Below are 24,783 nucleotides of genomic sequence, written 5' to 3'. Positions count from 1 at the left end.
ATAAATAGAATTAGGACATGGAATGAAATGCCTTGATTTCAACATAATATGGGGAAGGAAATGTATCATGCATTTGACCTAGATCTTAAAACAGACTATATTGGCTACAGGCTATACATAGCCTGTCTGCAATATTTATGGTGGTACAATCAATTTCAAACTAAACATGGCTCCAAAGCAAAACGCAACGCTAGCAATTTAACAAAGCAGGAAGTAGAATTATAAGAAGCAATCATACCTCCTTTTCCTCCTCTTTTCCAGCAGATTTTGATGCTTTCTTTCCCTTTTTGTCAACTGTTTTCTTGTCATCCTTTTTACCTTGTTTTTTGGGTTCTGCTTGGCAATGGCATTGGGACAGTTGTAGGCAATTTATAGAAAGGAATTTTTAATGGACAGGAAAGGAACAGAGAAATATCTTAAGTTCCAGGTTTCAGAAATGTTTATTTACCAATTCCATATTTTTAAACAAACACTCAATCCAAGGCAGAAACAGAATTTTGCATGCCCTGCCCTTGACATGACATACATACCTAATGCCCAAAATAATGGCTTTAACTTTAAAAATATATTGGAGATTACACTTCATACAAACTTTGATTTTTACAACTCTTTAATATATCTTCCCACATCCCACTGAATATCATTGCTATAATCCATTTCCCATGGATTATTAAACATTCGCTTCTCATGTTCATCTCTTTCACTGTCTCATCCTCTTAGATCTTCAATGTTCTCCTCTCCAGTGTCATTATATCTTAACTTATTCAATCCTTTATTCTGTGGCTGACAGTATAGTATTCATCTACTTCAGTCCCAATTTCTGGAATTCCTTCTTAAACTCATCACCTTTAAAAATCTTCTGAAAACCCATACTTTTAAAAAAGCTTAGTAACTTCTACAAATGTTCCTCCTGGGGTCAGTATCTTTTTAAAATTCTTTTTGTATTTTCTTTATTTTCCACTAAGGCCTCATCCATCCCCAGCAATTACAAAACACTATGTGCTAGTGTCTATGTTGCTACTGGCTAAATGGCTATGGGGCTATAATGGGCTATATAAGGGTTTGATCTGAAATCTGTGCTGAGTAATTGACCTCAAAAGCAAAGGAGGCTACAATCCATCTCTATTTTGTCCTAGCCTGGAAGAGATACATACACCAGAATTTTCGCTCTTTTTTTTGTAAATTTTATTGGAAATTGTATGATGAGTGAAGGCAGGATTTTGCTCCATTGTAATTACAGTACCTTCTTCCCGCTGCCAAATATTGTGCTGATACACAGCTTTTGGCATCTCAGTTGAAGAATGACTATGTGGACGAAATATTGGAGTGCAGCCAATGCTCAGAAATATAAATCTCAGCCTAAGTCAATGCTTTAAGGCATGTGGCAGGAGAGGGGACAGGAGGCTGATTGAACATGCACATCTTTGGGTTACAGTAATAGTATCTCGAAATGATGTAGTGGTTTTTCACAGTAAGGACTCACTTTAATTCTTCCACCCTTAGCTATTCCTCTCCTTGAAGGGTTGACTTGTGTTCAGCAATTTGCTATGGACATAGGATTTCCTGCATGTGGACATATGGGCTTTCCTGCAGCAGTCGGTGAAGTGATGATTAGAGGCAGAAACTCTGGCTGACTTTTTTCTAACCATAATTTAAGTGCTGCCTAGGCTCAGACTGGCTATCAAGTGCAGAATGAGACAGAATTCGAGCTCTTATGACTTCTATTGCCGCAATAGGAAATGTCTATGCCAATGTGTATTTGGAAGGGACATAGAAATTTAACATCTATACTGCACCCAACTGTCAGTTTCTGAAATTTGGACGGTTCAGATTGGTGTCTCCTGCTATTAAATTCTATTTTAGTAATTTATGAAAGCTGATAAAATTGATTGTACACCACCCCCCCCACCCCAGATAAGTTTACTCATTCCCACTTGCATGCCCTATTTTGAACTGGATTTTTTGTTTTGGCAGCGGCAACACCTTCACATTGGTAATTAAAAATGGGACCATTTTCTACTTTTACATTTACAGAAAGATGTCTCCAAATTATGGCACAATTATTATTTGGTAGCCATGGTTTTAGTTTGGACAAAATATAACTAACCAAATGCACCAAACTGGCAGGCAGCATTCCCTCAGTACTGCATTGAAGTGTCAGCCTAGATTATATCCAGAGTGGGCCTTGAATCCAGACTTAGGATCACATAGTGGCGTTGTCACTGCACTTGTAATCCAGAAACTGGATTATTGATCCATGGAATTCAAATCTCATCATAGCAGCAGAAGAATTGCAATTTAATTAATGAAATAATTCAGGAATTAATAATGGTGATCACAAAACTACTGGGTTGCTGTAAGAACTTACCTGGTTCACTTATGACCTTTAGGAAAGGAAATCTGTTGTACGTACCCATTCTAATTTATTTATAACTCTAGATACACACCAATGCTTTTGACTCTTAACCACTCTCCACAATGAACTAGTAAGCCACTCAGTTGTATCAAATGGAAATACGCTGGTCTTGCCAGTGACGCCACATTCCCGAATGAGTTTTAAAAATCCTACAACCTCTCATTCAGAGACAGGGGTGCTCTGCTTGAGCCAAGAGGATATTTCATAATGAAAAGGAAATGATCGTTCTTCAGCGTTGCTGATTCTTTTCCAGACTAAGTGCAGAGTTTTGCTAATTTTACTAATTTTGTGAAAACTTTCTGTTTGCTGGCTGCATTAAAAATGCACTCTTGTACAAGCAAGTCCATTCAATACCATCTGCGCACACTCCATCTTGCCTACATGACAACTGGAGAGTGGAATTCCCATTTTCTTTTGTTGCGACCCTTTGCAAAATATCCCATGATTCTGGTTTTAGACTAGCTACAAACTAACATTTTCATATGAAAAGCATGCTGATGATTGTCAGGTCATTTTAAAATCTAAAGCAGACAATTGTTAAACACTGGTCTGAAACACACACAAGTCAATAGCAATTTCCTGAAAATACTTATTTGTGGGTCAAAGGCATTGAAGCAACATTGTTAGAACTAAGTTCTCCAATTCAATATTTTCATCAAATCAATGCCTATTACTGTTCATTCCGGAGATAAAGATGACACTTCATGGCTCTGTTGGACTGTGCATTTGTACAGAATTACACAACGCTCTTAATTTTCAAAGAAAAACACTTTTTTGGTGGCCTTTCCTGGAGCAACCATTTATTTACCCTCTGGTAAAACCAACCGCAATGGTTATCACTGTTTTCATATTTACACACTTGAAGATTAGTGGCAAGATTGACAGGCTGATAGAGTAATGTTGCTTTGCAAACTTCATGTTCATCCTTTGGAGAACAAAATGGAGCAGTGTAAAGATTTTGGACAGATTAACAGTCTGACAAGCCAGTCAGGCTCACTCAATAACCATCTTTATGGCAGTTTATAGAATACTTAGTCTCATAGGACAGGAGGATTTAATAGATTCCACAAGCCCGATCATGAGGCAGGGTCATCTATTCCCACCAGACCTGAGTATCCTGATGAATGTCAACACAGAATTGAGAGTCAGAACCCCAGTCTCCATTCCACAACATGGTCTGGAGCAGGGTTCAATCCCCAAACCTTTATGAGATGGGTATGTTCCCACTGAATCAAAGGCTGGCTCCATCTGCATTAAATAAATTAGGAACAATTCAGGCAATTGGTAAAGAGAGAGAGAGAGAACAACATAGTTTACAGTAAACGAAGTGCTGAAGAAATCATGACATTAAATTAAATCACTAAAACCTTTATGCACATCCAACAGTGTGATGCGGTAAAGCCAACAATTACAGAGGCCAACTCAACATATCATGATTATACTTTCATGTTGAATAATGAATTCTATTTTGTCTATGACAATGTCATATGAGTTTCTTGCAACAAGATTGGGTCAGTTGGGGAGTAGGTGTTGTGAGGAACACTGCTTTTCCACTTGATTGCCCACTATTAAGCAAGTCTTTACAGGCCGCACCGAGGTTTCCTCTTTTAGATTGTAACACTTGCTGCAGAATACACATTCACAGCACTATTTCTTAAAATGTGGCAATAGTGTATTTTTAAGAAGTGCTGTCAGGGTGGCACTGATTTTGCAAATTAGCAACAGCTCCAGCAAGAGAATTTTGTTCGATGATGCTCCTGCAAAGTCCCTTGGGACATTTTACTACATTAAAGGTGCTATGTGAGCGAAAATTGTGTACTTGTTGCTAAACATGCATTCTGTTTACCTTGTGCTCTATCTGGTCTGTTATTAGCTGATATCACTGTAAAGGTTTTGCTGTAAAATATTGTAAACATAAGAGTTGCATATGATGTGCCAAACTGAAATTAATACAAATTCACAATTTTTTTCTTGAACATGTGCAATATACACAGTGGGGTAAAAACAATGACTGCAGATGCTGGAAACCAGATTCTGGATTAATGGTGCTGGAAGGGCACAGCAGTTCAGGCAGCATCCAAAGAGCAGCGAAATCGACGTTTCGGGCAAAAGCGCTTCCTGCACCACTAATCCAGAATATACACAGTGGGCCTATTTACAGTATTCTATATTCATGTTGTTGATAGTACTATAGTAGATAGAAATAAATGTTCATATCCAGAGATAGAAAGAAAACTCATTATTTTTAACATTATTTTTTGTTATTTGTTAATGGGACATGGGTATTGTAGGCAGTCCAGCATTGTCTTGAGAAACCAGAAATGAGCTACTTTCTTACACTGCTACAGTCCATGTGGTATAAGCACATCCACATTCTGGTAATAAAGACAGTAATCGACAGTGAATATATTTCCAGGTCAGGACAGTATGTGGTTTGGAGGAGAATGTGCAGATGGTGGTGTTCCTGTGCATCTGCTGCCCTTCTCCTTCTATGTGGCAGGGGCCGCAAGTTTGGAAAGTGCTGTCAAAAGTCAAAAAAACTTTGCCAAGTTGCTACAATGCATCTTTTTGATAGTACACACTGATTAAACTGTGCAGTGGTGATGGAGGGTCTGAATGTTTAAGGTAGTGGATTGGGTGATGATCAAGTAGGTTGTTTTGTCCTCTTTGGTGTTGAGCCACTTGAGTCTTGGTGAATTTTCACCCACCAGACTAGTGCATAGTATTCTATCACACTCCTGACTTGTTAACAATGAACAGGTTTGAAGAATCAGGAGGTGAGTTACTAGCCAGAGAATTCTTAGCCTCTGACTAACTTGAAGTCACGTTATTTATATGACTGGTCCTGGTCAATGTCTGATCAGTAGTAAACACAGGATGCAAGAAACAATGATTAGATTCCCTCTTGTTGGAAAAAGTTAATGACAGACCAGGTATTTGTATGGCATAAATGCTATCTACCACTTATCAGCCCAAGCCTGAATATTGTCCAGATCTTGATACGTGCAGCACAAACTGTTTCACTTGAGGAGTCATGACTGGTGTTGAACACTGTACATTCACCAACAAACATCCTCAGTCCTGACTTTATGTTGGAGACGAGGATAGCGATAAAGCACCTGTACATCAATGAGCCTAGGACACTATCCCAGGGAGCTCCACTCAAATAATCATAGTTCTGTCCTGATTCCCATTGACTATAGTTTTTCCAGGACTCTTTCATGTCACATTCACCGTCAATGATTGCAGGACACACCAATATGATTTGCATCTAATGTATATGTGGCCTTGATTGTGCAAACAAGTATATTTGTAATAATACTCTTGATAGTAAAATGAGAATACCAATACTAGAATTGAGAGGTTATACCTATCAGCAAAGATATAAAGATGTTTCACTCTTTTCCGTTGTAAAGATAAAATTGAGGAATGATCTGATAGTAGATTTTAAGATTTTGAAAGAGTTTCAGAGAGTAGATATAAAGATGTTTCTACTTGTGGGCAAGACAAGAATTAGGAAGTTTTAAATACAATAAGATGAATAGGGATTTCAGAAGACATTTCTTTGATCAGGGAATAGTGAGAATGTGGAACTCATTACCACATTAAGCAGTTAAGGTGAATAGCATAGAAAGATTTAAAGGCAAGTTAGATAAACATGGAAGAAAAGAGAATGGAATTGAATTGATTGTCATGTGTACTGAGGCACAGTGAAAAGCTTTGTCTTGCGAGCAATACAGGCAGATCACAAAGTTAAGTAGCATAGATAAGTAAATAATAGGCGAACAGCAGCAAAAACAAAAACACAGGTACAGGCGAATGTTAAGAGTCAGGCTTCTGTACTTTCTCCCCGATGGTAGAAGTTGTAGAAAAATATAACAGGATGGGATGGATCTTTGAGAATGCTGGTGGCCTTTCCTGGACAGCGGGCCTGGTAGATGGATTCTGTAGATGGGAAGTTGGCCTTTGTGATTGTCTGGGCCAAGTTCACCACTCTCTGTAACTGTCTCCTTTCTTGAATGATACAGTTGCCATACCAGATAATATACATCCAGACAGAATGCTCTCGATGGCACACATATAAAAGTCGGCAAGAGTATTTGCCGTCATGCCAAATTTCCTCAGCTGCCAAGGGAAGAGACATAGTTGGCCTTTGTAACCAGTGTGTCCACATGAAGAGTCCAAGAAAGCTTGTTGTGGATGACCACTCCCAGGAGCTTGACACTCCCCACTTGTTCCACCTCTGTGCTGTTAATTTAAGTGGGGGGAGGCATGAGTAATATCCCACCAAAAGTCAATAATGAGTTCCTTGGCTTTGCCGGCATTGAAAGCTAGGTTGTTCTCAGTGCACCATTTTTCCAGGTCTTCCACCTCCTGTCTGTAGTGTGTTTCATCGCCATCTGAGATTTGACCAACTATGGTGGTGTCATCAGTGAACTTGTAAATGGCATTAGACTGGTATTTGGCAATGCAGTCATGGGTATACAGTGCGTACAGTATTGGGTTGAGTACGCACACCTGGAGGGCTCCAGTGTTAAGTGTTAGTGAGGATGAAATATTGTCCCCAGTCGTCACTGATTGTGGCTTGTGGATCCGGAAACTGAGGATCCAGTTGCAGAGAGTGGGGCTTCGTCCAAAATCACTAAGTTTAGTTATCAGTCTCGAGGGGATAATAGTGTTTTAGGCTGAAGTGTAGTCAATGAATAGAATTCTTACGTAGCTGTTCTTGGTGTCACGATGTTCTAGGGAGGAGTGAAGGGCAAGTGATACGGCATCTGACGTGGATCTGTTGGTCCGATAGGCAAATTGGAGTGGGTCAGGATTAGTGGGGAGGCTGGAGTTGAATGCCATGACCAGCCTTTCAAAGCACTTCATGACCACCGAAGTTAGGGCCACTGGGTGGTAGTCATTGACACTTGCTGCATAAGCTGAAAAATGTGTTGCTGGAAAAGCGCAGCAGGTGAGGCAGCATCCAAGGAGCAGGAGAATCGACGTGTCGGGCATAAGCCCTTCTTGCTGCATGAGCCTTCTTAGGCACAGGGATGTTGTTGGCCCTCTTGAAACAGGCAGTGACAGTGGCCTGCTGCAGGGAGAGGTTGAAGATGTCCGAGAAGGGCTCTGTCAGTTGATTTGTGCATGCTCTGAGTGCACACCCTGGTACTCCATCCGGTCCCATAGCTTTCCTTGGATTCACATGAAGAAAAACTGATCTGACCTCTGATGCAGTGACTGTTGAGATAGGTTCATCAGGACTTGTTGGAATTGGTGTTACCTCTCCGCTGAAATTGTGCTTAAAGCAAGCATAGAAGGTGTTGAGACGATCTGGGAGAGATATGTCTGCTAACTTGCACTGTTTCTTTTTAGAACCTGTGATGTCATTCAGTCCTTGCCATTGTCACTGGGTGTCTGTCTGGGTCTCTAGTTGGATTGGTATTGGTCCTTGGCTGTCTTAATGGCTCTGCGAAGGTTATACTTCCTTATGTTTGAGTGAGTCTCCTTATCTGAAGGCCTCACGCCTGGTTTTTAGCAGGTTCTGTATGTCCTGATTCATCCAGGGTTTCCAGTTGGGGAACACCTGGACTGACTTCCTCAGTATACAGTCCTCCACACACTTGCTCATAAAGTCTGTGACGGTGGTGACGAACTTGTCCAAGGTACCTGCGGACTGTTTGAACATGGCCCAATCAGCCGATTCCAGACAGCATCGGAGTTGATCCTCTGCCTTCTCTGACCAGCACTGGACTTGTATCCGGAAGAGGGTCTCCTGCTTGAGCTTTTGCCTGTAACCTGGGAGGAGAAACATGGCATTGTGGTCGGAGTACCCGAAATGAGGGTGGGGAATGGAGCGGTAGGCATCCTTCACAGTAGTGTGACAGTGGTATAAAATGTTCGGGCCCCTGGTGGGGCAAGTAATGTTCTGGTGGTACTTGGGCAACACCTTCCTTAGATTGGCTTGATTGAAGTCGCCAGTTACTGGGGTTATTGGGGTTTGATAAAGAAAGTTGGGAGCAGACTCATGTGAAGCATTAACATTGGTCTTGCTGGGTCTACTGACCTGTGTTTGGATTGTATATACTTTGTTATGTTGTGTACTCTGATATGGTCCATGGAAAGGAGCGGTCATAACTTAGTTTGCTGTTGTAATTCCAGTTCTAAGTTGTTTGGGATTCAATTCCACCCATCTACTCTAGGTTTCCTACTTTAATTTTAATACTCACCTGTACTAACTTAGATATTCTGACTATTTTACAACTTCCTACACTTGTTCTTGTTTCTACTTAACAAGTGCATTAGAACTACCATCCTCTGTCTCAACATTAGATGCAGATGTGTTATTAACTCTTTTTGTTATGTGTCTACCAATCCCTGACTATCTTTAATGACCTATGAACACCAGATTGAATTAGTTTATCCCACCTGGATACTTGTGGCGTTGCCTCTTTAAGAACTGACACTTGACTGTGTCATACAGGACCAAATTTGTTTGGTCCTAATTTTATGCAAGCCTCTTGTACGTGTGGATAATCTACTATTTATCTAGACTGGTTTCAATCTCTGCAAATTCTACCTTACACTTATCTTTCAGCCATATTGCTTGCTGTTGGCAAAAAGTTAGTAAAAGGATAATGGAATAGGTTCTCCTGTGTTCTATATTGGTTGACATTAAGCAGTCTAAATTGATACTCAGTATTTTAAATAACAGCATTATAACTGCAATTTTTTGAACTTGAAACAAAGTCAGCTCTGTCTGTCTGTCCTCTTGAGACTTAGGTTTTACAGTCCCCTTGTATACGTTTATGTAACTCAGTGGCAACGTATGTCTCTATAAACTGCTATTACTGCATAACATGACAAACTGGTTTCACCAATTATCTATTATTTAAATTAAGGAATTTGTTTTTGACACAAAATTATGTACTTTTGTAATCTATTAACTGATTTCGCATTTACAGAGTTAGGTCAGATAAAGAAAGTTAACTTCCACAATGAGGAGACTTTCCTTCAAGGTTGAGTCTGAGACACATTATTAGATCAGTGTAAGTTGAGCTTTACCTCAGTGACTGATGCAAATTCCATTGTTCTCAAGTCAAAAGTCAGTCCCATTGTCAGTCCTAACCTCCCTCCTTGATTAGTGCCAAATTCACAAAGAAACAATGAGTTACAGTCAAATCTCTTTCCTTCTCTGCTTTAGTTAATGGGCACTCTTTGTTATGTATTAGTGGTGCTGGAAGAGCACAACAGTTCAGGCAGCATCCAAGTAGCTTCAAAATCGACATTTCGGGCAAAAGCCCTTCATCAGGAATAAAGGCAGTGAGCCTGAAGCGTGGAGAGATAAGCATCTGCAGTCATTGTTTTTAACTCTTTTTGTTATGTGTCTACCAATCCCTGACTATCTTTAATGACCTATGAACACCAGATTGAATTAGTTTATCCCACCTGGATACTTGTGGCGTTGCCTCTTTAAGAACTGACACTTGACTGTGTCATATAGGACCAAATTTGTTTGGTCCTAATTTTATGCAAGCCTCTTGTACGTGTGGATAATCTACTATTTATCTAGACTGGTTTCAATCTCTGCAAATTCTACCTTACACTTATCTTTCAGCCATATTGCTTGCTGTTGGAAGCAAAGTTTGTACCTGTGGAACTAGTGTGGATTCTAGGAATCCTACCATCAGGAGGAGGGTGATGATGCACTGGAATGAATAGAAAGAAATGTGACAGAAATAATTTCAGGTCTCAGTGCTCTCAATTATGAAGAGTCCATTTTTTTATGAAGCTGAGAGGAATGTATATTGTTATTCCATTTGTCCTCCGCAGAGGGACTTAGCAAAATGAATCTAACATCCAGCAAAAAGTTGATACCCTTTTAAGATATCTAATAACCATGTGATTGGGATCAGGACTGGGGTAGTAATAAGCAGAAACCCACAACAATGTGAACAGGACTCTCACAGGTAATTCAGGCCATGATAGTGTCACATCAAGATGTAACAGGTTATGAACATTTTAAAATTCTGAAGTATGTTTGAAGGAACTTTGCTTACAGAGAATTAATTGGTTCATATGCTGATAAGATAGACTTTGGTACTGGACATCAAATGGGTGTACAGAGTTTGTGATAGGGTAAAGTGTGCACTGGCTCTGAAGCAGTGTGACCTGAAGGGCTTCGTGACTTTTCTTTCCTTAACAATTTATGTTCTTAACATCAATATTAATGTTTCCAACCTGTCCAAAGGTTTCCTGTTGAGAAATAACTTTTTCCAACCATTACTAACTTACCCAGAATGATAGTGGCTATTGTTTCTAAATAACATTGGATTTATATAGCGAAACCTATAAATGCACTGGAATGCAGTTCTATATGCTGAAACACAATTGATGAGATAATTAGCAAGTATGCGGTCATCATAGTTTACTTGTCCTTAAACTCAAAGATATCAAAACAGGCTGTGTCTTTCACCTAATCAAGACCCATATATTAAGATTACATTGATTTCAGAACCAACTCCGAGACTTGTATGTGTGAATTAGCTGTGCAGACGTATGTCATCATATCTTGATGGTATAACTTAGACAAATTTCACTCATTCTATAAGAAAGTACACTATTCATTACTTTCTCCAATAAAATAGCAAGCATGATACCACCTAGTCTAATATTTATTCACTGATCATACTTTTTACACTATCTTTGATAGGTAGCAACTCCTGAATCATGGCCTTTGACATTCATTTCAATTGCTCAATAATAAAAAATAGCTAATTCTCTTGAATGACCTGATACCTCAACATTGCAGGATATTCTGCATAGAGATCCTCCACATATTGCTCTTCTATTGAATCACTTGCTAGAACCCACTTCACTCACCTGTTTGTTTCCAGCTGAACTTTGGCCAATAAAGGTCATAATTGTAAATGATGTTTAGCTTCAAATCAACACAGCATTGAGAACTGTATATGTTTGGAACTGCCAATGTTCAGCATGGATTTCCCACAGCCTTGGTCAGTGGTTCTCAAACACTTATGGTTGAATAAATACTTTCCAACTGATCACCCATGAAGGAAAATAGCACCCTGGGAAAACTTGTATGACGTTAGTTTCTAAGATTAACAATTGTATGTACAATTTTAAAATATTCATAACAATCTCCTGATTCTGATACAAGGCTGAATTCAAGGAGAAAGTGAGGACTGCAGATGCTGGACTTTGAATTTGACACTGAATTCATCCATAGCTCACCATCAACCTTGGTAACTGAGGGTCTACTTGTTGATTAAAAGATATTTGGACAAGTACATGAGTAGGAAAGGTTTAGAGGAATATGGGCCAAACACGGGCAAATGGGACTAGTTGAGTTTAGTGAGACTTGGTCCGTGTGGACTAGTTGGACTGAAGGCTCTACTTCTGTATGACTCTATGACGCTGTCTATGTATCATTCTCAACACTCCACGTTCACTGTCCTACTCGGTTAGATAGCCAAACCAGATACGACAGCTGTACTGTGCTTCAACCTCCTGGCTCACTCCAAGCGCATCTTTATATGTTTATTCTTGACCAAGACATGTTCCCTCCAACAATGACCTAGGGAGTCAACTACCAGCTGCTAAATACTTCCAATCATGTGATACACCCCAGGCTGCAGTGGAATAATAAGGAGGAGATTGTAGGAGTCCTGACATTAATTTTTAAATGGATACAGGAGAGGTTTCACATCAATGGTATGGAAACTATTGGAAAAAAATTCCAAGGGACAGAATTAATCTCCATTTGGAGAGGCAAGGATACATTAAGAATGGTCAGCATGGCTTTGTCAAGTGAGATCATATCTGACAGGTTTGTTTGATTTTTTTGAGGAGGTCACTAGAAGTATGGATGATGTAGTGGATATGGACTTCGGTAAGGTTTTTGACAAGGTCTTGTCATGGGAGACTGGTCAATCAGGTAAGAGCTATTCAGGACAATTTGGTAGCTGGATTCAAACAGGCTTATTGGCAGGAGGCAGATGGTGATGGTTGAATGTTTTTTTTAATGGCAGGAAACCTGTGTTTACCGACACACTGCAGGGTTTGGTGCTAGGTCCCTTGGCATTTTGTAGTGTAATTGAATGCTTCTAAAATAAATGTAGGAGGTATGAGAAGTAAATTCGCAGATGGCACAAACTTTGGCACTGTGATAAAAAGCGAGGGGGAAAGCCTTAGGCTGCAGAATGATAAAGACAAGTTGATCAGATGGACAGAACAATGGCAAATGGAATTCAATTTTGAAAGGCCGTGCGATGATGCATTTTGGGAGAAGTAACAAGGTAAAGGATCACACAATAAAGGATAGGACCTGAGGAAATAAAAATAATTGGAATGATCTTGGTTGTGCCTGTCCGTAGATCCTACTGGTGGATAAGGTGGTTAATAAGGCATATGGAAGTCTTGCCTTTATTAGTTAAGACGTTAAATACAAGAGCAGGCTAGTTGTGATGGAGCTGTATAAGACATTAGTTAGGCTACAGCTGGACTATTGTGTACAGTTCTGGTCACCAGACAATAGGAAAAATGTGTTGGCACAATGCAGGTGGAGAGGAAATTCACGAGGATATTGCCTGAGCTGGAGCATTGCAGCTATGAAAAGAAAATAGATAGGCAGGGGGTGTATCTCTTAGAGCAGAGAAGGCTGAGGGGGTGGCCTGATTGAGTTGTACAAAATAATGAGGGGTATAGAAAAGATAGACAAGAGACTTTTCCCCTTAGTAGAGGGATCATAGTCAGGGAGACTATGAAAAAGGGTAGGAGGTTTACAGGGGATTTAAGGAAGATTCTTTTCACCTAGAAGTTGATGAGAAGAATAATCTAAAGCTCAATGCCTGAAAAGCTGGTAGAGGTGGAATCCATAACAACATTTAAGTATTTAGGTAGAATTATGCAGCATGGAAACAGATCCTTCTGTCCAACTGGTCCTTGTTGACCAGATATTCTTAATTGATCTAGTCCGATTTGATGATCACCTGAAGTGCCATAGCATATAAAGCTATAGACCCAAGTGCTGGAAAAGCAAATCAGAACAGGGCTTATACCATTAATGGTAAGATCCTGGGGAGTGTTGCTGAACAAAGAGACCTTGGAGTGCAGGTTCATAGTTCCTTGAAAGTAGAGTTGCAGACAGATAGGATAGTGAAGAACGCATTTGGAACGCTTGCCTTTATTGGTCAGTGCATTGAGTTCAGGAGTTGGGAGGTCATGTTGCGGCTGTATAGGACATTGGTTCAGCCACTTTTGGAATAGTGCGTGCAGTTCTGGTCTCCCTGATATGGGAAGGATGTTGTGAAACTTGAAAGGTCCAGAAAAGATTTACAAGGATGTTGCTAGGCCTGGAGGGTTTGAATTATTGGGAAAGGCTGAATAGGCTGAGGCTGTTTTTCCTGGAGTGTCAGAGGCTGAGAGGTGTCCTTATAGAGATTTGTAAAATCATGAGGGGTATGGAAAGGGTAAATAGACAAGGTCTTTTCTCATGGTGGAGGAGTCCAGAACTAGAGGGCATAGGTTTAAGATGAGAAGGGAAAGATATAAAAGGGACCTAAGGGGCAATTTTTTCATGCAGAGTAGTGCGTGTATAGAATGAGCTGCCAGAGGAAGTGGTGGAGTCTGGTACGATTACAAATTTAAAAGGTGTCTGGATGGGTATATGACTAGGAAGGGTTTAGAGGGATGTGGGCCAAATGCTGGCAAGTGGGATTAGATTTATATAGGATATCTGGTTAGCACGTACCAAAGGGTCTGTTTCTGTGCTGTGTACCTCTATGACTCTATGACCTGTAGGTATCTGCAGTTTGAGAACCAGTTTGAGAACCACTGCACTAGGCTACATTCCTACAGCTTGCAGAGGATGAAAGTGGACACTATCGCATGTTATGTCAGAAATGCACCCAGAGCGGTTTTACCTGCAGTTTATGAGCTTAAAAAATAACACAGAGCACAGTAAAGCAGCTTTTCTTCGGAACTTACGGGTTTCTTCCACGATGACACTCCCTTCAGTCTCCTTTTCAGGCAGCCCCATTATTTCCCTGAGCTGTATCGAATAACCAACAAACACATCCACTGTTTCTTGCCAAAGCTGATAACTGTAGCAGAAGAAATATGGAGAAGCAGTTCATTTGTGTAGAAGTGCAGCAAAACAATACACCTGTTGTATACATGAGCATTTCAACATAAATGCTCTTCAGTCACTGCTGCATATCCGGTTTTAGGGCTTTCACCATAATACTTCTGAGAACCATCAACATACAATTCCAAATCCATGCCATCTAGGGAATATTCTACTATACATCACTGTTGGTCCTCCTCCTCTATACAACCAAAGCACTCACGGGTTATTTCCTCTGAACTATTTCTTGAACTGTGTTATGTTCCCATTCTGCATCTCCCAGAGACTTAGTAATATGGCTTCTCAAGATGTCCTTCAACTGTCAGATATTTTATCACACCAGGATAGTGTGTTTCATGTGGAACACTTCACCATTCATTGTGAGTGAGTGGCTCACATGCCTCTGCTGCCCATTATGCACAATCAATGGCTGCCTCCAAGTGGGAGTGCAGCTGAGAAATGTGCCATCAGCTGCATCTGGTTTCTATGCTCCTAAACCAGTGAGGCCCATAGCACCTTCTGTTGTTGTGGACATACCAGCTGAAAGGCCATTGATAGACTTTTATTGGGGAATTATACTAGGAATATGGAATAAGCGTGAGTAATCATGATTACGATACAGATTAACCATGATCTAACTGAATGACAGAATAATCTTGAGGGACAGAATGGCCTTTACCTCTGTTTAGACAACAAATAGGTTCTTAAAAAAAAGTTAAATGGAGAAAACAATAGAATAAAGGGCTAACTATTGGTTCTCTCTGGAACCAGGACTCAGATTCTATCCAGAATATCGGGATCAAAGTTTCCTTACTGTTACGTAAAGTGTTGTTGAGATTTGGTGGCAGACTAAACAATACCTTTCAAAAGGGATTTCAGGAAATTTTGAAGCGAGAAATTTGGGGTTGTGGGGATAAGGAAGGGAAGTGGATTGAATTAGATAGTACTTTCAATGAGATGGCACGGGTAGCATAAGCTGAACGATCTCCTTTTGTATTGTTTTACTCCATATTTCCAAACTGATGGTAAGGTTCCCACATGAAAGAAGCTGCTCTCAAAAGAAGCCATATTCCTGAAGCATGAAATCATCTTTATTTTGGTAAACTGACTTTGAGCTGACCATGTTACAAAGGTGCTACAAATGGCAAACTATTACATTCAATCTTTTGGTTAGTATATACTTATTCAAAAGCTTACCCAACTTAAAAATAATCAAACAAATCATGGGTTCAAGGAGTTCCACTTACAGTACTTTGTAGAAAATATTCTCTTGCAAATTGCTTGGTGCTATGCTGAGTTCAAGCACTTTCAAGTTGAGCATTTCCAGAACCTTATTCTTATGTTTCTCATCCATCAGTGATGCTAGCACATCCTGTCGCAGGAACACATTTTAGACAAACAGAGTCTCATTTAAATAAAAGAACTGCCTCTCTTTCATCAATGCATAGTTTCCAATTCGAGTGCTCCAATGAGTTGCACCAATGAATTGTATGAGTTGCATTTTGCACCAATTCTACTCCAATTAGAAATCAAGGAAATGGCATTCAAAAAGGTTGCAAGTAAACCACTAATTGATGAGATGTGAATACGACTTCAAAGCAAAACCGCACGAGTTACTCTTGGGTAGGATAAGTACAGTTCAATCATGTTGCAACGTTCATTTTGTGAATCCGCTTTGGATTTTTCTTAATGTTGCTTGACAGGCAAGAATTGAAAGAGCACCACATCAAGCTGGAAGTCACACAACACCAGGTTATAGTCCAACAGGTTTATTTGAAATCACAAGCTTTCAGAGTGCTGGTCCTTTGTCAGGTGAAATCCTTCACCTGATGAAGGAGCAGAGCTCCAAAAGTTTGTGATTTCAAATAAACCTGTCAGACAATAACCTGGTGTTGTATGACTTCTGACTTTGTCCTCCCCAGTCCAACACTGGCATCTCCATATCAGATCAAGCTGACCACACCATGTCTTGGTCCACGTGAACCAACTAAAAAATGGAAGTTCACTGACTCCGAAGGCAAAGATATGATGCCATTTACACTATGAAGAACTTGGAATGACATTTTTGCTGTTTACATTCAGCACAATAAAGATCATTCAATGCTTTCTGCCTGTACTGACTCGAAGAAGGAGTTATTTAATCAGCATTTTTGCCCTGCACTTTACTGAAAACCCTAGAAATATTTCCCTTTCTTTCCCAAATCGGCCTCTTCCCCAGCCTTTAAATCTCCTGGCTAAAATTCCTATCCTCATACTCCTCACAGAATTAGAGCTTTGCATGCAGAATGACAAGAAGCTACTTTCATAATAACAGTGAGGCTTAACTCTGCATGGGATTGATGTTGTTGGATCTTGAGTATTAACACTTTTCGAGAGTCAAGCCTTGCTCTTCCACTACTTGCTCACTGGTTCAAATAAATATCCTACACCAGGAACAGGACATAGGATAAACCTGCCCTCCTCATCCAATGAAGATCGGCCAACGAGCCTGACATCAGGCTGTTCTTAATAGTAGAAAGGGATTAGTCTGCCACTTTCGTAAAGTATAAACCTTGAAAGCTCAACATCAACAGGATCACATCAGTTCCCCTGCCATAGTCAGAGATCAGAAGGAAACATCATATTTAACAATCAGATGAATACAGCTACTGCATATCATCCTGAACCCCATAGAAACAGAGGAGTAGAATTAGGCCATTTAGCCCATCAAGCCCACTTCAGCATTCAAAATGATCATGGCTGATCTTCTACCTCAACATTATACTCTCATTCTCTTCACATACCCCTTGACACCTTGAGCCTCTAAAAAAACTCTCTTTTTTAAAAAAACATATTGAATGACTTGGCCTCAACAACCTTCTGTGGTAGAGAAAGGTCTGTCTGTCTGTGGGTATTGGATATTTATTTGAACTAAAAGCAAGGATAGGAAGAGCCAGGCTTGAATCTGAAAGAGTGTCAACATTCAGGATATGATGACACAGATCCTGTAAGGCACTGTACCTTACTGCTAATATAAGGGCAGTTCCTTTAAAGTTTTTTGGCCATTCCATGTGTTCTTATTATGTGAGGAGAATGAAGCTGGAAAGTCTAGCCAGGCATTGCCAACAATGGGCCACCTTTCAGCATTAGGAGGAGCTAAGAGACAATGGACAAGATGCATAGAGTAATTTGTGGTTCATTCCAAACAAGAATATACGTGATTAGAGCAATGATCCTAGTTTAAACTGTTTGTCCCCATGTGCCTAATAAGCCTTGTACATTACCTGCACATAGATACCAGTGCCCCTCACATTGCCACCACTACTTGCGCACACTGGTGAACAGGAGATTAAATGCACTGAAGCACCATGAATCCCTCAGCACTTTGGCTCACATATAGAAGAATGGTTCCAGCAACAATCTTGCCTTTAAGACAAGTGGTCTGAAAACTAGGTCAAAAAGATTACAAACTACAGAAAATGAGACAGAAAAATATATCCAGGGTATAGGAACTTAGAGCTTATTGCATTTCACTAGGAATTTGTGGGCAGCATCAAAAAAGGGACCTTGAATACTGCTGGATTGCCAGCCCATTGGTATGACATGCTGTGGCATGAACAAAAAACGCAAGTTCTCTGAACAAGTACAGCACAATGCTCCCGCAACCTGATTAGAACAGGCTCCCTAGTTATTGGATTCTGATGTATCACCCATTGGTCTTGGTGGCCATTGCCTTCAGAGAAAACAAATTTAGGAAATAGGAACTCCCATGCCTACAAAACAAATAAACAAAAGTGATTTCGTCTAGTTCTTAATCCCTGTAAAGGAAGTACATATATTTGTACTTAAATCTAAATCACTGCAGATTTACAAGAAACAGCAGAAAAACAGAACTATACCTTTCTAAAAGAGTCAATTGACAAGTCCCACTCAGGTACAGATTCGCCAGATGGTGGAGCTTTCTTGATCTGCATTACCTCTTTGGGGGTTTTTACATTCTCTGCTGGCTCCAAATGACGACCATATTTCCTTCCATGGGAACGGCTCTTCTCCTTGCTTTGCTTTTCTGAATCATTAGCTCTGCTAGGTGAGGTGTCTTGATGGTGTGATTGATGAGAAGATGCTTTCCCATGGATGCGAGTCTTCTGCCTGGGATGGTCATCTGCTTCATCAGTTGGAGTTTTGCTGGTTGGTGTCCTTTTATCATGATGCTTCGTTTGCTCTGTATCTTGAGAAGTTGCTTTGCCAGAAGAACGTGTCTTCTGCCTGGAGGACTCTTCTGCTTCATCAAATGATTGATGTTTAATTGGTGTCCTAAAATCTTGGTATATTGTACTATCTAGATGAACCAGATACTTGCTAGAGGTTTGGCTCTTGTCTTTGGGCCCTGTGAAGGGAGGAATGTTACTATCTTTGGGTTGGTTTTCACTTGCTGCTTCTGCTTCTAAATTATTGTGTATGAAGCACAGTTTCCAAATATCCTTGAGGCTTTGCACTATGCCATACTTGTAGTGCAGCTGCAGAGGAGATAAACATAAATTCTGGTCAACCAGATTCTCTGGCAAATCCTTCAATGCAAAATGATCAGAACAGGTTCTGCTATGATTTTATTTGCTTTATCACTCTTTCCTCTTTCCCCAAGGAATCCAAGGTAGTGAGCATTTCCAGTAAATTATTTGATAATGGACAGAGCAATATACTATAGATGCTAGAAATCTGAAACAGGTCAAGCAGTATCTCTGAAGAGAATGAAAGTTAATTTTTCCGATCAATGACCTTTAAACAGAACTGAAGAAAGACAAATCTATACATTTAAAACCTCGGAAGAGGGGAGAGGCTATTGACCTGAAAAGTTAACTCTCTTTCCCCACAACTGCTGCCTGACCTACTGAGCATTCTGTTCTTTTTCTGTTCTTATTACATGATGATGGGAGCGTGTTACTGTCAGAGAGTCAAGGGGATGTGGATTTCAATGGAAGCCTTTAGTATTGCCTGTTATTTTTAAAGGATATCAACAGAAACCCCTCGAGGAGTGTGAATCATCACTTATAACATCTCTCTGACGGCAAATAGTAGGCTCTACATATAAACATCTTTCATAAGAGACATTGCCTTCAATGGCAAACAGTGTTATTAGTATTATTCATTCTGGAGGGCAGACAGACATGAAACTGCATACAGTGAGTATGAAAAATAGCAGCAGTGTCAGTAGCAAGGGACAAGCTTTCTGATGTATAATTAGTTAGTTAAGTCATTTAAAGAGCTTGTTGTTAGTTTGTTAAAGGACCAGTTTTATTTTCTATTTGTAAGGAGTGGGTTACCAAGTGGTAGTAGCATCCCCACCTCTGAGCCAGGAGGACTGGATTCTAGGAAAACTGTCTAGAAAGTACCTATCAGAAAAGATTTGATGTTTCATCGGAACCAAGAAAGGGAGAAGTAAACAGTGACACCATGGGGAACGAGATGCAATGATGGGACTGAACCAAGAGGGAACATTGAAGGTGGAAGTTCGGGAAAAGCCCTCTTTCACAGGTAACCTGATATGCTATGTGAGAAGAATTCTCTCTCACATCTCTGCAATCTTGCAAAGGCATTTTGTGAGGGAGAGCAAGATTGGAGGGGCTTAGGAAGGCAGTGTTCAATTCCTTCTGCTTATGGTTTTCACTGGCCCGTAACGGAAGGATATTTAAGGAAGAATACATTTAATTGGCCATGAGGGAAGGACATTAGAGGAAATGGATCAAGCTTCTCTGATTCTGTTTCCATGAGTGATGAGGAGTATTTGCCAGAGAAACTGCAGACTCCCAGGCAACAGAGGAAAGGAGGACAGATTCTCTATTAGGATACTCTCTCAGTGGGCACTTTAAGTATTTTACATCGGTATTTATTACAGAGAAGGTGTAGGAATCAAGAGGGGGAGGGGGTGCTGTGATATACATGAATAAATTAGCATTGATTCATGTTAAAAGTGCTTTATTAACAGTTTTAGAAGGCTTGAATATAGGAAAATCCCAGGTCCTGATAAGAAATATCCCAGGCCACTGTGAATGGTATGAGAGGAGGTTAAAGGAGTTCTGAAATTAATCTTTGCATCCTCTCTGGCCACAGGAGGTGTGCTAAAAGAGTGAGGAACAGCCAATGTGGTACCATTATTTGAGAAAGGTTGTAGGGATAAGCCAGGAAACTACAGGCCTGCAAGTCTAAAGTCTTTGGTAGAGAAACTATTAGAAAAATAGCAGACATTTCTTAGGTGGAGATCATGCCTTGCAAATTTAATTGAATTTTCTAAGGAGGTGACGAGGTGTGTAGAGGGGGATGGTGAAGTTAATGTAGCTTATATGGACTTCTGTACAGCTTTTGACAAGGTTTCACATACAGACTGATTAAGAAGCTAAAACCCCAGGATAATTTGACAAACTGAATCAAAAATCACTTTGCAGCAGGAAGCAGGTGAAAATGGTTGAAGGTTTTTATGTGACAGGAAGTCAGTGTCCAGTGCCATACTACAAGATTCAGTGCTGGGTCTCTTGTTGTCTGTAGTGTACATTAATTACCCAGATGTGAAGGTGGGAGTTATGATCAGCAAGTTTGTAGATGACATAAAAACTGATGGTTTGGTAAATAGTGAGAGAAAAAGCCTCAGACTTCAAGATGATATAGTTGGGCTGGTCAGTAGCAGTTAACCGTGGAAAATGGAATTTAGTTTGGAAAAGTGAGAGGTGGTGCTTTTTGGGAGGATTAATGAGGCAAGGGAATACACATTGAATGACAGGACCTTGGGAAGGACAGAATATCAGAGGACGAGAGGATCTTAGGGACCTTGGTGTGCATGTTATAGATCTTTGAAGTTAGATAATTGGTTAAGAAGGCATATTGGATACTTGCCTTTTATTAGTCAAGGCATTGAATTTAAGGATATTATAATGGAGCTGTATATAACATTAGTTTGGCGATAACTAAAGGAAGAATGTCATTGCATTAGAGTCATAGAGATGCTGTAAACAGACCCTTCTGTCCATAGAGAGTTCCATGCTGTAAACAGACCCTTCCGTCCAACTCGTCCAAGCCAACCAGACAAATTAATTTAGTCCCATTTGCCAGCACTTGGCCTATATCCCTTTGATTCAATTTCAAAGCTACTTGGAGCTGCCTGAACTGCTGTGCTCTTCCAGCACCACTAATCCAGAATCTGGTTTCCAGCGTCTGCAGTCATTGTTTTTACCTCTACATCCCTTTGAGCCCTTCCTATTCATTTGCCTTTTAAATGTTGTAATTATACCAGCCTCTACCACTTCCTCTGGCAGCTCATTCCATACACGCATCATCTACTGCATGAAAAAGTTGCCCCTAAGGTACCTTCTAAATCTTTCCTCTCACCTTAAACCTATGCCCTCCAGTTCTGGACTCCAGCACACCAGGGAAAAGATCTTGCTTATTTACCCTATCCATGCCCCTCATGATTTTATAAACCTCTATAAGGTCACCCCTCCGCCTCTGATACTCCAGGAAAAACAGCCCCAGCCTATTCAGCCTCTCCCTATATCTCAAACCCTCCAACCCTGACAACATCCTTGTAAATCTTTACTGAACTCTTTCAAGTTTCACAACATCCTTCTGATAGGAAGGAGACCAGGATTGTACACAATATTCCAAAGGTGGTCAAACCAATGTCTTGTACAGCCGTAAGATGACTTCACAACCCCTACACTTGATGCTCTGATCAATCAAGGAAAGCATACCAAATGTCTTCTTCACTATCCTAAATACCTGTGACTCCACTTTCAAGGAACTATGAACCTGCACTCCCAGGTCTCTTTGCTCAGAAATACTCCCCAGGACCTTACCATTAATGGTATAAGTCTTGCCCTGATTTGCCTTTCCAAAATGCAGCACCTCACATTTATCTAGGAGATTAACCAGGAGGATGCTTGGACTGCACTGATTCAGTTATGAAGAGAGTCTGGATTGGTCGGAGTTGTTTTCCTTCAAGCAGAGAAGGCTGAGGAGAAACCTGATTGAGGAGTACAAAGTTATGAGGGGTAAAGATAAGGAGAAACATTTCCTATTATTGGAGGAGTCAATAACCAGAGAGTATTTTTTTCAGGTAAGTAGCAGAAAGTTTAAAGGGGATTTGAAGAAAACCTTTCTCACCCAGAGTATGGCGGATATATGGAACTCATGGCCTAAATGAGTGATAAAGGTGGAAACTTCAAGACATTGGAGAACTATTTAGATGAATACTTGAATCACCACAGCATACAACGCTAGGGGCCAAGTGCTGGAGAATGGGATTAGAACAGATAGATACTTGATTACCAGTGTTACAACATGGGGTAAACCCCTCTGCTAATTTAAACCAGACACACAGAAAAGCTCACCTCGTGCCGTAATCTGTTAAATTTCGAGTGGCAAAGAACTACCCCAAATATCACCATTTAAAGAAAAGTTTAACAATTTTATTCATTAAGTCTAAAAAAGAATATTAGACAACAACTATTTACAACTTCTTTCTCTTAAATCTATCTTTTACCTCCCACTCTACAACACTGGTCCAATAAAAGTCCCAATTAAGATTTACAAAAAGAAATTACGTTTCAAAACCAGCCAGCTGTGTCGATTCTCCTTTGTAGATTTTCCCCTGTAGATTTTCCTGGGTCATCTTTTGTTCAGTTTTCTGCTGCACAAATTTCTTATGGACAGGTACTTTTCAGAGAGCTATTCTGCTAGCAGTCTATTGGTGCTAGCTGCTTTTTGCCATTCTCTCCAACTGTTCAAAATACCTATTTTATATACCCCAAAACATCAGACCATCTCAATGGTTTGATGTCATCAAAACATTAAAATTTGAATTTGATTGGATTTTGGTAAATTGGGGCATAATTTAAACTGATTGGCTGAATTTGAATTTGTTGTCCACCATGGCAACACAACCAAATGTTACATTTTTAAATTGTTCAGCACACTCTGTGCTTTCAGTCAGTCCTTGCCAGCTTTCAGTCTCTCTTAGATGTATAGTGCACACCTATACCTTCATAACATTACTAAGGACACGATCGGCTGAAGGGACTTTTTCCATGCTGTAAAAACTACGACTCTATCACACTGTCAACCCTCACTTCCTATTCTCTTGGTTTTCACCAACATAAAAGAAACACTAAGTCTGCCTTAGCCCAAAACATTTCCTAGCATACATTATATATTTACATCAGAGACACAAGTGATGTACAAAGAGGCACTACTGACAAGGTAGCTCACCCACATTCAATCCGACTGACATGGTAGACTGATCTCATAGCCATTCCTCATGACATGGTGGCTTGTGCTCACAGCCACACTTCTGAACATAGAAACCTACATTCACAGCCACTCCTTTGAAATTCTACCTCTGTGGTTGAACACAAGGTAACGATGTAAAAACAATAACTGCAGATGCTGGAAACCAAATACTGGATTAGTGGTGCTGGAAGAGCACAGCAGTTCAGGCAGCATCCAACGAGCAGCGAAATCGATGTTTCGGGCAAAAGCCCTTCATCAGGAATACAGGCAGTGAGCGTGATGTGTGGAGAGATAAGCTAGAGGAGGGTGGGGGTGGGGAGAGAGTAGCATAGAGTACAATGGGTGAGTGGGGGAAGAGATAAAGGTGATAGGTCAAGGAGGAGAGGGTGGAGTGGATAGGTGGAAAAAGAGATAGGCAGGTCGGACAAGTCCGGACAAGTCAAGGAGACAGTGCTGAGCTGGAAGTTTGAAACTAGGATGAGGTGGGGGAAGGGGAAATGTGGAAGCTGTTGAAGTCCACATTGATACCCTGGGGTTGAAGTGTTCCGAGGCGGAAGATGAGGCGTTCTTCCTCCAGGCGTCTGGTGGTGAGGGAGCGGCGGTGAAGGAGGCCCAGGACCTCCATGTCCTCGGCAGAGTGGGAGGGGAGTTGAAATGTTGGGCCATGGGGCGGTTTGGTTAATTGGTGCGGGTGTCTCGGAGATGTTCCCTAAAGCACTCTGCTAGAAGGCGCCCAGTCTCCCCAATGTAGAGGAGACCACATCGGGAGCAAGGGATACAATAAATGATATTAGTGGATGTGCCGGTAAAACTTTGATGGATGTGGAAGGCTCCTTTAGGGCCTTGGATAGAGGTGAGGGAGGAGGTGTGGGCACAGGTTTTACAGTTCCTGCGGTGGCAGGGGAAAGTGCCAGAATGGGAGGATGGGTCATAGGGGGGTGTGGACCTGACCAGGTAGTCACGGAGGGAATGGTCT

The 24,783-nt window shown here is 40.6% G+C and overlaps 1 protein-coding gene across 1 annotated transcript in view; it reads right to left on the bottom strand.

Moving 5' to 3' along the window:
* The window catches only part of mycbpap (mycbp associated protein), a 93,105-nt gene that overhangs the window by 6,925 nt on the left and 61,397 nt on the right, over nt 1-24,783 (bottom strand). Inside the window, exons 14-17 of the mRNA XM_072558381.1 lie at nt 18,431-19,048; nt 15,800-15,924; nt 14,414-14,529; nt 239-333 (exon numbers count right to left, since the gene is read on the bottom strand). Of these exons, the coding sequence (XP_072414482.1) occupies nt 239-333; nt 14,414-14,529; nt 15,800-15,924; nt 18,431-19,048 (954 nt within the window). The remainder of the gene's footprint in view (nt 1-238; nt 334-14,413; nt 14,530-15,799; nt 15,925-18,430; nt 19,049-24,783) is intronic.

Source organism: Chiloscyllium punctatum, chromosome 39 (genome assembly GCF_047496795.1).
Source record: "Chiloscyllium punctatum isolate Juve2018m chromosome 39, sChiPun1.3, whole genome shotgun sequence".
Lineage (NCBI taxonomy): Eukaryota > Metazoa > Chordata > Chondrichthyes > Orectolobiformes > Hemiscylliidae > Chiloscyllium > Chiloscyllium punctatum.
Note: the sequence above shows the minus strand (reverse complement) of the source record. Positions and strands in the feature narration are given on the sequence as shown.